Consider the following 12981-nt stretch of genomic DNA (forward strand, 5'->3'; position numbering starts at 1 on the left):
TCTTGATCATCATCATCATTCCTGCTCTGTCGTTCATCATTCATGCATGCATCCATATGCATGAGTTGTTCTCGGGTACTCGATCCATCAACTACAGCAGCAATTATTCTGCACTCATTAGACGACGACGACGGTGTTGGCAAGCACAAAAATGGATTGGTATTGCGATTGACAACGTGATGCTTTCAGATCGGTCGTGCATGGACGAGACGAGACGAGACGAGACGCGCAGAAGAGGACGACAGACAGGGGGGTCATTTCCATGTGAGGAGGCGGAGGAGGAGGAGGAGGAGGAGCCTTCCTTCTCCATCATCGAATTGGACTCCACCGAGGCACGCACCAACTTTATGGCGGGATTCCGACTCCGATGTGAGTGGAAGCTAATGGAGAGACGAGCTTTCATGTCTCCATCGACGTGGAATGAACGAATGAATGATATACGTGCCCTCGAATTATTGCAGGCTTTCTTTTGTGTTTACGATTCTGCAGCAAAACACATTTACCTCTCTCTACCTACGAATACTATAAAAGAGTCTTAACACAACAACACTGCACATTATAATTATTTTTTTTAACTCTAATAATTTTAATTATTTTTTGAAAAGAATAATAAAATAGTGCACATTACAACAAGGAGAAGTGAGACTGTGGTCAGCCATTAAACAAAAAGAATGGACAAGAAAATGGCTTCACAGCATCATATCATCAAAGTTCATAATGCACATCACAAATAGCTTATGCAACTGACAGCAAGCACTAGTAGAATCCTTCACGAGGCCCTGTACAAGTGAAAGGTTAGCATCATTGAATGCCTCTGCAGCTGCAATGCATCACCATAATTGCCACATCAATGAACATGCTCAACATCAATGCCAAGATTGTGTCATCCAAAGACAACAGGTAAATTTGGTGAAACAAGGCATTGGTGCACCAGATATAAATTGCCCTGTGGAAAGCACACCAAGGTAGCCAATGCTAACCATATACCCCCCACCAACAATAACACTTGTTTTTTTAGGTCAAACCAATAAATTCTTGACGTCTGAGCAAGTTAAGAATTACAAAGACTAAATGTGATTTGGTAGACCATGCAATGTCTGAGCAGGTTTTCGGTGGCGACATATGTATAACCAAAAACAATATATAGATGACGAGTTGTTCATATGAATGGTTATGAATACAATGGAGAACAGGCTTCCAGATGATCGGCAGCTGCAAGTGAGACTTGTTGCATCAGATGCCCTGCAAAAAAAATAGCAGCTGCCTGTTTCCAACTTTCCATGTTCAGATTATATTTAAGATGGAACGTAAAGAAGAAGCAGAACATTTTGTTCGACTAACAAGCATTCTAATCAGTAGGACACCTTGAAAAAACGAAAGAAGGAGAAAGAAATTCCAGTCATCAGCTAAAGTAAACAGATTTTCAAGTTGTGGTAACTCATTGAGTGCCACAAAAGAAATTCTTTCAACTAATTACATGCCAAAACAGATATTTTTCTTACAGGGATGTTGACTGCACTAGCACTCATAAAACCTACAGAATTGTTTATCTCTCTTCATTCATAAACTGATATTTTCTCCTTTTCTTTTGAAGATTCTTTTCTCAATCCAAATTAAAAAAAGATGTTTGCATAGGTAGCGAGGAACAATGATTGGCAGCTTTTTCGTTCCATTTCTATATATTTCAGATTCTTGTATACACCAAGTGCAGTTCTTGATATCTCGTTGTTACGGTTAGCTGATTGGATATATGTCGTCTACATCCATCTAATCAGTAACAACTACTGTGTTGCGATGCAATTTGCCACCGATCAAGAGTCCTCTTCCCCAGCCCTAGCAACTTTGCAAGAGAGTCAAAAGATTTCATTCCGGCCATATCTGGGCCAACCCAGATCTTTCCAGAGCGAGTCAACAGATGGGCCAAAGCAGTTTTCAAAATAAGGACCAGCAGTTTTGAGATCCTGTCGGATGGACACCAAAGTGGCATGATAACAGTAGTCTGAGACCACTTGAAGGCTTTTATCACACACAAAGGTTGATCACATCTGAACATTGTTTGATGTGTCAACAGATTCCACTCCTAGTTCCAACTTTTATTCACTTAAAGAGATCTAACTCGACCAAACTCCCAGTAATCTCCAACTGATCAGACTCATGGAACATAGCTGAAGCAGTAAGGCAGATTCCAGCATTTCAACATCCGAGTCACCAACTATAAATGTTTCCTGAATAACAAGTGTCAAACTATTACCACTCTTCTAACTAAGTGGTGCTTCTAAGACTAGCTAATGTTGATTATCTAATCTGGCAACACATTTAAAATTCCATGCATTAAACTTTTTTTTCTAATAGAATTCATTAGCAAGGATACCATCACAACCCGACTTGATGGAATAAGTGATGCATAAACTTATTGAGCCCAAATTGTTGGCCCAAAATACTTAAGCCCAAATTAATAGTCATTCACCCATCAAACCCTTACAAACCGATTCAAATCTTCCCCTACTTCCAATATGAGACTAAACTATGGCTATTACGATATTCCATATTTAAAAGCTTCACATCCTTGTCAATATCTGAAACATAACCCAAAATCAAACCCTTAGTAGGGTGCACATAAGAACCAAATCTAGTGTTGCCTCTACATTATGATGTGCCGCTAGACTCATCTAGCTATAGTCCTTTCCCCTCACTATGCCTAATATTAGGACAGCTCTGATATCATTTGTCCTTAAACACTATTAACTTATTGAGTCTAACAACTAATCCTTTCGTTCAAGTCAATAATAATACACTCAACAATACCAAACAAGCCAAGAATCAAAAATACATCCGTAAATTATTCAAAGCTCAATACATGAACTATTTTGTTAAGATCAAATCCTTTATTGCATATCAATTGGACACTATTTGAAAGTACAGGGGTATTTTGGTAAATTAGACTTGGAGTTCATATATGTTTTAGTATCCAGTGGATCAGAGGATGTCGATAGTATGTGACTCCTAAAACATAGTAGCATACAGTATGCATTCCAAGGGTCTTGTTCCCTGATTCAAAACTCTTGGAATGAAAATTCAACAAAATCAAAGGGCAGTCTGGTGTAAATAATAGCAGACTAAAGCCCGGTCAGTCCATAAAAAATTCCTGTCTCAGAATTGTTACCTGGGGACAAAAGAAAGAGATGCAAAGAAAGAGAACAAGGAAGAAAGAGAGAAAGGGAGAAGACAAAACACAGAGAAAGAGAGGAAAAAGTAAAAGGGAGGAAAAGAAGAGAAGCGGAACTTTCAGTATGGTTTCAAGTTTGATTTTTTAGGAATCAATCTACTAACCACTACACAATCCAATGTTTGAGATCCAAAACCTCCAATACCGACTGTCTAAATAGCAGCATGAGTTTACCTTATTTGAAATAAACAAACCAATTTTTAATTAACTTGCAACCTCTAGTATCTAGATGGTGTTAGAGCTTGAATCCAACATGAGAAAATATCAGATTTATCTTTTATTCAAATTAAGCAAAAGTGGGTGACATTAGCAATGAATGAGTGGGGTCTGACTAAATTTTTTAACACTTTAATCCAAAGGCAAACTGCTACCATTTGCCTAGCCCAAGGTTAGACACGAGTAGCGAATACGGTATAATGGTTGAATGCAATCCAAACAAAAAACAGTGGAGGAGCTCCCATTAATGAGAGATTTAGAGATACTCGATGTATGCAGTTTTGTCTATAAATAGAGAGCTTGTCTTCATGACTCGATTCATAGTCAACAATCTAGCAATTAGGTGACCTTACTATTGAACCCGAACCAAACAAATACCTAAAAAACACAATAATTTCATTGTTTTCCTGAAAGCTTCCTTTAAAATATGGGTAATTGCACAGTTAGATAATTTTGATCAATGAATATAATAAATGTGGGATGATAAAATTAACCTTTGATATAATGGTAAGATTTCTCCTTTAAGACCTAGGTGATCAAGATTTGGGCTGATTACATATTACCCATTGTAATTAGCTACCTTTAGTATCCCGGTCCCTACATTTTCAAATGTTACATTGGGATCTCTATACTTAAGAAAGTAAAACATTAAGATTCCTATATAGGGTTTAAAAATAATTTCATAAGGTTAAAAAAGAGGAGTTTTATTGGAGCAATGGGGATAAATGTTTCACTTTCGTAAGTATAGGGATCTCAATATAACTTTTTAAATATATAAGAATCGAGATGCTAAAGGTAGCTAATTACAAATGATAGTCTGTAATTAGCCCTCAAGATTCAAATAACAGAAACACTCTTTGTAGGTAATGTTCCATACCTTGACCGCCCCCAATCCTTGCATCGGTGGGATCCTTATTCACTAGATTTGTCAATTATAATAAATGTGTGACTATTTGAGGAAGGTAAATAAAATACAATGATACATTATGTAATCCTTGCATGACTATATTTTAAATGTCACATTATGCACAATGTGATTTTCTTTGTAAACAAGGTTGTGTATATTTTGATGAACTTTTCTTTTGATCTCACCAAATTCTACGAAGGTAGACAGGCTATAAGAAGATGTCAAAGGTTGAACCTATGGAGACCTACAGTAAGCTCATCAAAACAAGGATAGATCAATATAATTTAACCAGCGACTGTTTGATTATATTAGATTGTCTTTAGGACAAATTTATAACAAGCTCTGGCAGGCTAAAAGTCGATATAACTATATTAAGCAGATCAATAATCATCAGATATCACTTCGATGACCAGTTGGAAAAATTTTCATAAGAGATTGGAAGAGGATAGCAAAAAAGAGAAGAGTCAGCTGCTAGTAGGCAAAAGACTCCATGTAGATAAGTAAATGACTGACACTCAAGTATCACTATATAGAAGAAGGGTGCTGCATTTTGTAGAAGATAGATCTAGGGAGTAACCGTTAAAAATCAATTATGAGGATGACCAGTGATTGCAAAAGGCGCTCGGGCGCTCGCCTAGGCGCTCGGGCGAGGCGAGGCGAGGCCCGAGCGCCTCGCTAATGTCCCAGGCGGCGCGCTTCAAACAGGCGCCGCCTGGGCGCTCGCCCGAGCCCAGGCGCTGGGCGCTTCGGGCGAGCGCCTGGGTAAACTAAGGCGACCACTTACCTGGTTCGGTCCTGGTTCGATTGTTAGTTGGTTCAATCGAACCAACTAAACCGATATAACCCAAACCCTAACCCTAACCCTAACCCAACACTTACCTGCTACCGCTGCCGCTCTCGATCCCGATCCCGATCCCGATCTCGTCGCTCGCTGCCGCTGCTCGCCGCTGCCGTTGCTCGCGCCTCCCGCGAGCCCTCCCGCGAGCCTTCCCGCTGCTCGCGCCTCCCGCGAGCTCTCTCGCTGCTCGCGCCTCCCGCGAGCTCTCTCGCTGCTCGCGCCTCCCGCGAGCCCTCTCGCTGCTCGCGTCTCCTGCGAGCCCTCCCGCAAGCCTTCCCGCTGCTCGTGCCTCCCTCGAGCCCTCCCGCTGCTCACGCCTCCCGCGAGCCCTCCCGCTGCTCGCCCCTCCCGCGAGCCCTCTCGCCTCTTGCGAGCCCTCCCGCGAGCCTTCCCGCTGCTCGCGCCTCCCTCGAGGCCTCCCGCTGCTCGCGCCTTCCGCTCCCTTTCCCTTTCCCGCCGCTCGCCGCTGCTGCTGCCGCCGCTCGCCGCTGCTGCTTCCTCGTTTCTCCTCAGTATACTCTTAATATTAAGTTTATTTGAATTTTGAAATGATTAATTTTCTGTTAATAGATTAATAATATATTATTTTGATTTTAATGTTGTTAATTTTTATTTATTTGAAATTATTGTTAGGTTTCAACAAAAATGGCAAGTGTAGAGAGCAACTCAATAGAGTCTCCAATGGTATCAAAAAAAGATCCTGCATGGAAGTATAATTATTTGAAAGATCCGAAAGATCCTAATGCAGTGACTTGCATATTCTGCGATAAGACTACCAGAGGTGGTATTTTTCGTGCAAAACAACATCTAGTAGGAAATTTCAAGAATGCAGCAGCTTGCAAAAAATGTCCACCTGAGGTAAAAGAAGAGTTGCTAAATTATATGAATGAAAAGAAGACGCAAAAGAATGAATCTTATGGAAATTTACCAGAAGACAATGTTGAACATCTCAGGGATGAAGAAGAAGATTATTCTGCGAGTATTAACCCAAGTGAAAAAAGAGTATACGACAAAAAGGGAAAAGAAGTTATGAGTACTAAGAAAGGTAGAAAAGGACCGATGGATCTATATATGCTTCAAGGATCCCAGAAACAACAAGGGCAAGCAGGAGGCTCAAAATTGAGACAAACAAATATAAGTGATGCTTGTGATAAAGAAATAAGAGGAAGAACAATTCAGCACATTGCTCGCTTCTTCTATCAGGCTGGTCTTCCCCTTAGTACAACTCGTTTAGACAGTTTTAAGGATATGATTGAAGCTATTGAAAGATATGGTGCAGGATTAAAACCTCCAAGTTATTATGAGATGCGAGTTCCATTGCTGCAAAAAGAATTGAATTATACAAATGACTTACTAAAGGGTCATAAAGAATCATGGGCAACACATGGTTGCTCTATTATGTCAGATGTTTGGACTGACAGGAGGCGCAGGAGTATAATTAATTTTATGGTTAATTGTTCTTTAGGGACTATGTTTGTGAAGTCAATAGATGCTTCATCTTTTGTAAAATCTGGAGACAAGATATATGATTTACTTGACAACTTCGTGGAAGAAATTGGAGAACAAAATATCGTTCAAATCATAACCGACAATGGAAGCAACTATGTTTTAGCGGGTAATATTCATCTTTTGATTTTGTTAATTATTTTATCTTCAATTAAGTGTGTTAAACTCTTAAGTCTTATCATTTTTGTTATCCTTTGTCTCAGGTAAATTGCTTGAATCAAAAAGACAACACTTGTATTGGACTCCATGTGCAGCACATTGTATTGATTTAATGTTGGAAGATATTGGAAAGATCGTAGAAATCAAGAAAACCTTAGAAAGGGCAATTTTTGTTGTTGGATTTCTTTATAATCACGTTGGGGCTTTGAATATGATGAGAGAATTTACAGGGAATAAAGAATTAGTGAGACATGGTGTTACCCGATTTGCTACTTCATTCTTGACATTACAGAGCGTGCATCGTCAAAAACATACTCTGAGAAATATGTTTACCTCTGAGAAATGGGTGACAAGTAAATGGGCAAAAGAAGCAAAAGGCAAGAGGGCTGCTGATATCATCTTAATGCCATCCTTTTGGAATCATGTAGTTTATATATTAAAGGTAATGGGCCCTCTTGTTCGAGTCCTTCGGTTGGTGGATAATGAAAATAAGCCTGCAATGGGATATATTTATGAGACTATGGATAGAGCAAAGGAGACGATTAAAAGATCTTTTAATGAAAATGAAGAAAAATATGAGAAAATTTTTACAATCATTGACGAAAGATGGAATTGTCAACTTCATCGTCCCTTACATGCAGCAGGATATTATTTAAACCCTGAATTCTTTTATAAGATTAAATCTGTTGGATTTGATGCAGAAGTTTTGGGTGGGTTATATCAGTGTTTTGCAAGATTAGTTCCCAGCATTGAGGTTCAAGATAAGATTATTCATGAATTATCTTTATATAAAAATGCTGAAGGTCTTTTTGGAATTCCAATTGCCGTTCGATCCAGGACAACTATCTCTCCAGGTATTAATAATTTGATATAATTAATTTCATATATATTATGTTACTATGTTATTGCTAATAATAACATAAATTTTGCAGCTGAATGGTGGAGTCTATTTGGAAATTCCACCCCGAACTTACAGAAATTTGCTATCAAAGTACTTAGTTTGACATGTAGTGCTTCGGGTTGTGAGCGAAACTGGAGTGTCTTTGAGCATGTAAGTATTACTAAATATTTTTATTTTAATTAATTTATTTATTTAGATATATGTATTAATATATTTTTAAATTATATGACATGACAGATTCACTCGAAGAGAAGAAATCGGTTAGAACATCAACGATTGCACGATCTTGTTTACATAAAGTATAATCAAGCTTTGAAGACTCGTCATGATTTGAAAAATAGATTTGATTCAATCTCATTGCAAGATATTGATGATTCAAATGAGTGGTTAGTAGGAGAAATGGGTGCTAACTTGCAAGATGCTGAAGATGAGCTTGTATTTGAAGATGATAGATTGACGTGGGGAGATGTGGCAAGAGCTTCAGGTGCTGGAGAATTACAAACATATACAAGACAGATGTCAAAGAGAAAAATGAGTGCAAAAGCTTCAAGCTCGGCTCCTGCTATTGTTGAAGACATAGAGAATGAAACATATCTTGATGAAGAGGAAGGAATCGAAGAACAAGAGGAAGAAGACGAATTCAATGAAGATGATTTGTGTGAAAATGACGATAATATTGATTATGATGAATGACTTTGATGTAAAATTTTAATGTTTTGAATTTTGAAACTTTTTGTTAATGTGACAGTGATTTTGTATCTTAGATTTTCTTAATATAATAGCATATTTTTATTTAAAATTTTAAATAATTATATTTATTAATTATATTATATATTTTTATATTTTAGCGCCTCGCTTCGCTCGGGCGAGCGCCTGGGCGAGCGCCTAGCGCCTCGGGCGTTTTTGGACCTTGGCGCCTTTTGGCGCCTAGCGCTTTTTAAATCACTGAGGATGACAGGCCCTATTCCTCATTCTATATTGTCTCTACTGCAACTCTCTCTCATTCTCTGCTCCCATACTCTCAAATTATTGGCATTCTATTTCTAACCAATCTTATAATATCACCTGCTTTCTCAGATCAGCAGACATTCATATATCAAAAAGTTCATCACAGCAATGCTACTCTCTGCTGGAAATCAGATTGAACCATACTAGAAACTATTCAGATCTGATCAAGCTCGATCTGACTCTTGTTCTGACCAGCTTCTCCAGGAACCATTATGTTATGTCTCTAAACTTATTCTCACTTGTTTTACCAACAACTTGGCAGAAGGCAGCATCTTTCATGATGAATTTTGGTAAGTCTACTTATCCATTGCACCATCTTAACAACATGCACTTGGTTTTAACTGGATTTGTCAGGAAGTTGAAGTTGGAACTGAAAGCACTGACATAAAAGATAAAGATCTTTGACTTTGACATTTCTGAATAATCTTAAACCAAAAAGGCAGCATATTCCATTATGAATTTTGCCAAGTCTAGTTATCCATTTCATCATCTTAACATCATAAACTTGGTTTTAGCTAGATTCATCAAGAAGTTGAAGTTGGAAATGGAAGCACTGACATAAAAGGTAAAGATCTTTGAGTTTAATATTTTTGAATCTTCAAGCCAAACTTGATTTGACTGAGTACTATTTTCCATCCTCGGCTGGGAGATTTTGGTCCAAAGAGAGTATCGAATCCATAAAGGCCTAGTAGTTAGAGGACTACCCGGAGTTTAGATACCTTGGTTTTTGAAGAATGTATGCAGAAATGGTGCACTGAATAGATTAATCAATCAGATACATTGAACCAAATGAGATTGTGGACTGGACATACATAATTTAACTACAATCTCATAAATCACTGTAAGGCAGGCAAGGGAAAAAAATTCTACAGAAAACAAAAGCTAGCAGGACCCAGAACTAGAACAAATGCACAGATATCTTTCTGGAACAGGATTAACATTTAAAATTCAAGCATCGTTATGATATATCAACACTCCCAACCACTACATGACAGATATGTCCTGTCAAAACATATATTAGCATAAGCCACATATTCCTAACAATATTAGTTATCATCAAGTGGCAACTTGTTGTTGCACTCAAGGATGAGACCATGCTTGTCAAGGATGAAAGTTTTAGAATCTTGGTTGCACAAAAGAAAATTATAGCAGAAGCAGAAAACATCTAACTTTGACAAGAAGATGAAAGCTTGGCAGATTAGCTCCAATTACCAGCATACAATTATGCAAATAAGAGATGCTTTTAATATAAATTATACATGTAACTCAATCAGAATGTAAGATTGTCAGATGAGATATCAAAAAAAAAAATCATCATGTACAGCTTAAGAAAAAATAGAGCAAGTCAAACAGACCAAAACTAAAATGTTAAAGCGAAAGAAGGAAGAGGATATACCAATCAAAATTTATCATGTCTCTGTTGCAGTCCCAACTGTCCCTGTTTGTACATTAGGACCATCTTGGTTTTCATTATCGCTGTCAGATCCATGATCTTGAGTATAATTCAAAGTGGACACAAACATGTTACTTCCATAACCTATGTTGACATAAGAGGTATAGGCAACAGGTGCAACCATTCCACTTAAATTATTCCAAGGGCTCCCAGAATTTCCGTAATGGCCCCTATATCCAATGCCAGAATTATATACTCCTCCATAAGGTTGTCCATAAGGGTAATGAGGAAAAGGTGTTGCTGCACAATATTGAGAATAACCATTACCTCCAAAGCTTTGGTAAAAAGGGTCTTGATAGGGGACATAAACAGGCCTTCTTCCACCTCTTCCGCCAAAAGCTCTTGGACTATGATGATTATTATTATTTCTGTTATTTGTACAATTAGTGTCATCTTTTGGAACTCCTATCTTGACCTGTACAGGCTTCCCATCCAACTCGTGGAAGCTTTTCTGTAGTACCATCGCCACAGAGTCCTCAGAAGAAAATGTGATGAAGCCAAAACCCCTTGGCCGTTGTGTCACATTATCATATATAACAACTGTATCGACAACAGATCCAAACTTCTCAAAATAACTCTTTAGCTCATGTTGTGTGATACTACGCGGTAAACCTCCTATAAAAATCTTTTTTGAGTTAGTGTTCCTGCCATTGTTAACGTCACCATTGCTATTTCTGGTGGACCCCCTGGTCTGATTAGGATTCTGGTTTTGGTGGATTTTATCTCTCGGTATGGCTTGCTTCACTTCAACCTATAGACAACACAGTTAACAGATGAGACTTATCAAAACTTAGAGGATCACCAACAGAAAAGGTTGGTACTATAATAAGTCTCCCTCCATAAAGTAAAAAGTCATACCAAATCGTGACGTATGCTGAATAAAACATCTTAGACAGAAAAGAGTGATCAGTTAAACATTTTTCTTGGAATTAATACAAACCTCAAATCCCCCTTCCGAAAAAGGAAAAAAAAACAAATAGTCCTACTAGATCGCTAAAACATCTTAGACAGAAAAAAATGATCAATGAACAGTTTTCATGGAGTTAATACAAAGAAACCACATGTCCCCCTCCGTAAAGAACAAAAACTCATAGCAAATCACGATACATGATGAAGAAAACATCTTAGATAGAAAAGAGTGATCAATTAAACAGTTTCTTGGCCTCATACAAAGAAACCGCAAAATGCCCCTCCATAAAAAGCAAATAGTCATACCAAATTGCTATATATGCTGAAGAAAACATCTTATACAGAAAAGAGCGATCAATTAGGCAGTTTTCTCGGACTTAAAGACAAAGAAACCACAAGCTTTCGCGCAACAGGTGCGGCAGACATCAGGAGTACATCCATATAAACTTGCAAAAGACATGCAACACAAAAGTCTATTTTTACAACGACAAAACAGATGGAAAGAACAACGACGCTTCCCCAACTTCCTTCCGCATGAAACTTGGCGGGCAGTTCAGGAATAGAATATCCAGGGATGATTACTTTCTAAATCCCACAGTAAAAAACGTGAATAAACCAATAATTACAGTAAAAAAATCATTTTTTTATGCTCACTTTGAAAGGTATTGCGCGGTAAAAAGGTAAAAGAAAAGAAAAGCGAGGGAGGGGGGCCACCAACCGTTCTCCGAAGAATGACATGCTTGGGGTTCTTGAGCGCGGTCTCGGCGCCCTCCGAGTGGGCGAACAGGACGAAGCCGAAGCCCCTCCCGATCCCGGTGACCCGGTCTCTCAACACCATCACCTGCTTCAGCTCTCCGAACGCCCGGAAGTGCTCCTCCAGATCCTTCTCCTGCGTGTCCGACGAGATGCCGCCCACGAACAGCTTCGTTCTCTGCTCCGGCTGCGTCAACGACGAGGAGGAGGAAGAGGACGGCCCAGCGACTTCCGGCGGCGACGGCGACGACGACGACGACGGCGAAGTCGGCTCCATCTCCCCCTCCTTCTGCCGCTAGGGTTTTGGCTACTCGGGGCTTTGGCTTGGACTAAGGTCGGAAGAAGTCACACGAAACGAAGGGGGATTCGTTGCCTTATGAGGAACAGATCACTTAAGCAACGGACGGTGGATAAAAGGCCTTGTTCGTACGGAAAGATCTTGACCGTCCATTTCAGGATAGTTAACGAACCCGTATCAGAGTTTGAAACGGAGATGGCTTTTACTTGGAGATAATTATGCTTGAGATTATGTTTCCCTAATCCCAGAAATTTATATCTCTAATCTAATGGTGCTTATGATAAAATCTTATTTTAAGATGTTAATATTATCATCAACAATGCTTGCATGTCTATCAAAAATAAAATAATAATAATAATATGATCAAAAATAAAATATTTAGACAAATATTCTTACTCAACAATATAAAATCTCACCATTTAGATAAAAATATAATATATCTCATGATTACCTGTGTATATTTGATCGAAAATAATTCAGTTTGATTTTATATCCAAATTTACAATCATATTTATCTGAAGCAAATATGAATAGAAATTAGATATACCAAGTCAAAGAATTTGAGACAAATATGTATATTAAATAAAAATAAGATGTTATGAATTTAAAAAATCAAATACATAAAGTAGATTTTTAATCATTTAAATCTCTTTCACATAAAGATATTGTCTGCAATAATTTTAATCATCTATTATGGGATTCAAAAGAAACATAATTAGGCTTTGTTTCAGATCAACGAAGCTTGGAGGACAGCAGGCAAGAAGATGAATGGTGGTGGATGCATGCATGCATGCACATATGGAGCTC

At 38.3% G+C, this 12981-nt stretch overlaps 1 protein-coding gene across 3 annotated transcripts; it reads right to left on the minus strand.

Annotated features, from left to right (window-relative positions):
- Positions 1 to 984: 984 nt before the first annotated feature.
- On the minus strand, positions 985 to 12226 carry LOC135636848 (heterogeneous nuclear ribonucleoprotein 1-like). 3 transcript variants are annotated; one of them, XM_065148940.1, is made up of 3 exons: positions 11842 to 12226; positions 10158 to 10965; positions 985 to 1242 (listed from the first exon to the last, which is right to left on the minus strand). In XM_065148940.1, the coding sequence occupies exons 1-2, from the start codon at positions 12151 to 12153 to the stop codon at positions 10171 to 10173; spliced, it is 1107 nt and encodes a 368-aa protein (XP_065005012.1). In that variant the 5' UTR covers positions 12154 to 12226; the 3' UTR covers positions 985 to 1242; positions 10158 to 10170. The 3 variants fall into 3 exon arrangements, with proteins under 3 accessions (XP_065005012.1, XP_065005011.1, XP_065005013.1); XM_065148939.1 differs by having other exon boundaries at positions 985 to 1264; positions 11842 to 12225; XM_065148941.1 differs by lacking the exon at positions 985 to 1242 and having other exon boundaries at positions 10195 to 10384; positions 10482 to 10965.
- Positions 12227 to 12981: the final 755 nt, after the last annotated feature.

The sequence above is a fragment of the Musa acuminata genome, chromosome BXJ3-4, assembly GCF_036884655.1.
Source record: "Musa acuminata AAA Group cultivar baxijiao chromosome BXJ3-4, Cavendish_Baxijiao_AAA, whole genome shotgun sequence".
In the NCBI taxonomy this organism is placed as follows: Eukaryota; Viridiplantae; Streptophyta; class Magnoliopsida; order Zingiberales; family Musaceae; genus Musa; species Musa acuminata.

What these genes read in the sequence shown, in the direction of transcription:
- LOC135636848 (XM_065148940.1), bottom strand. Translation starts at nt 12,153, where the DNA reads ATGGAGCCGACTTCGCCGTCGTCGTCGTCGTCGCCGTCGCCGCCGGAA. An exon ending in ATGTCATTCTTCGGAGAACG is followed by an intron (nt 10,966 to 11,841) that starts GTTGGTGGCCCC and finishes TGTTGTCTATAG; the next exon opens with GTTGAAGTGAAGCAAGCCAT.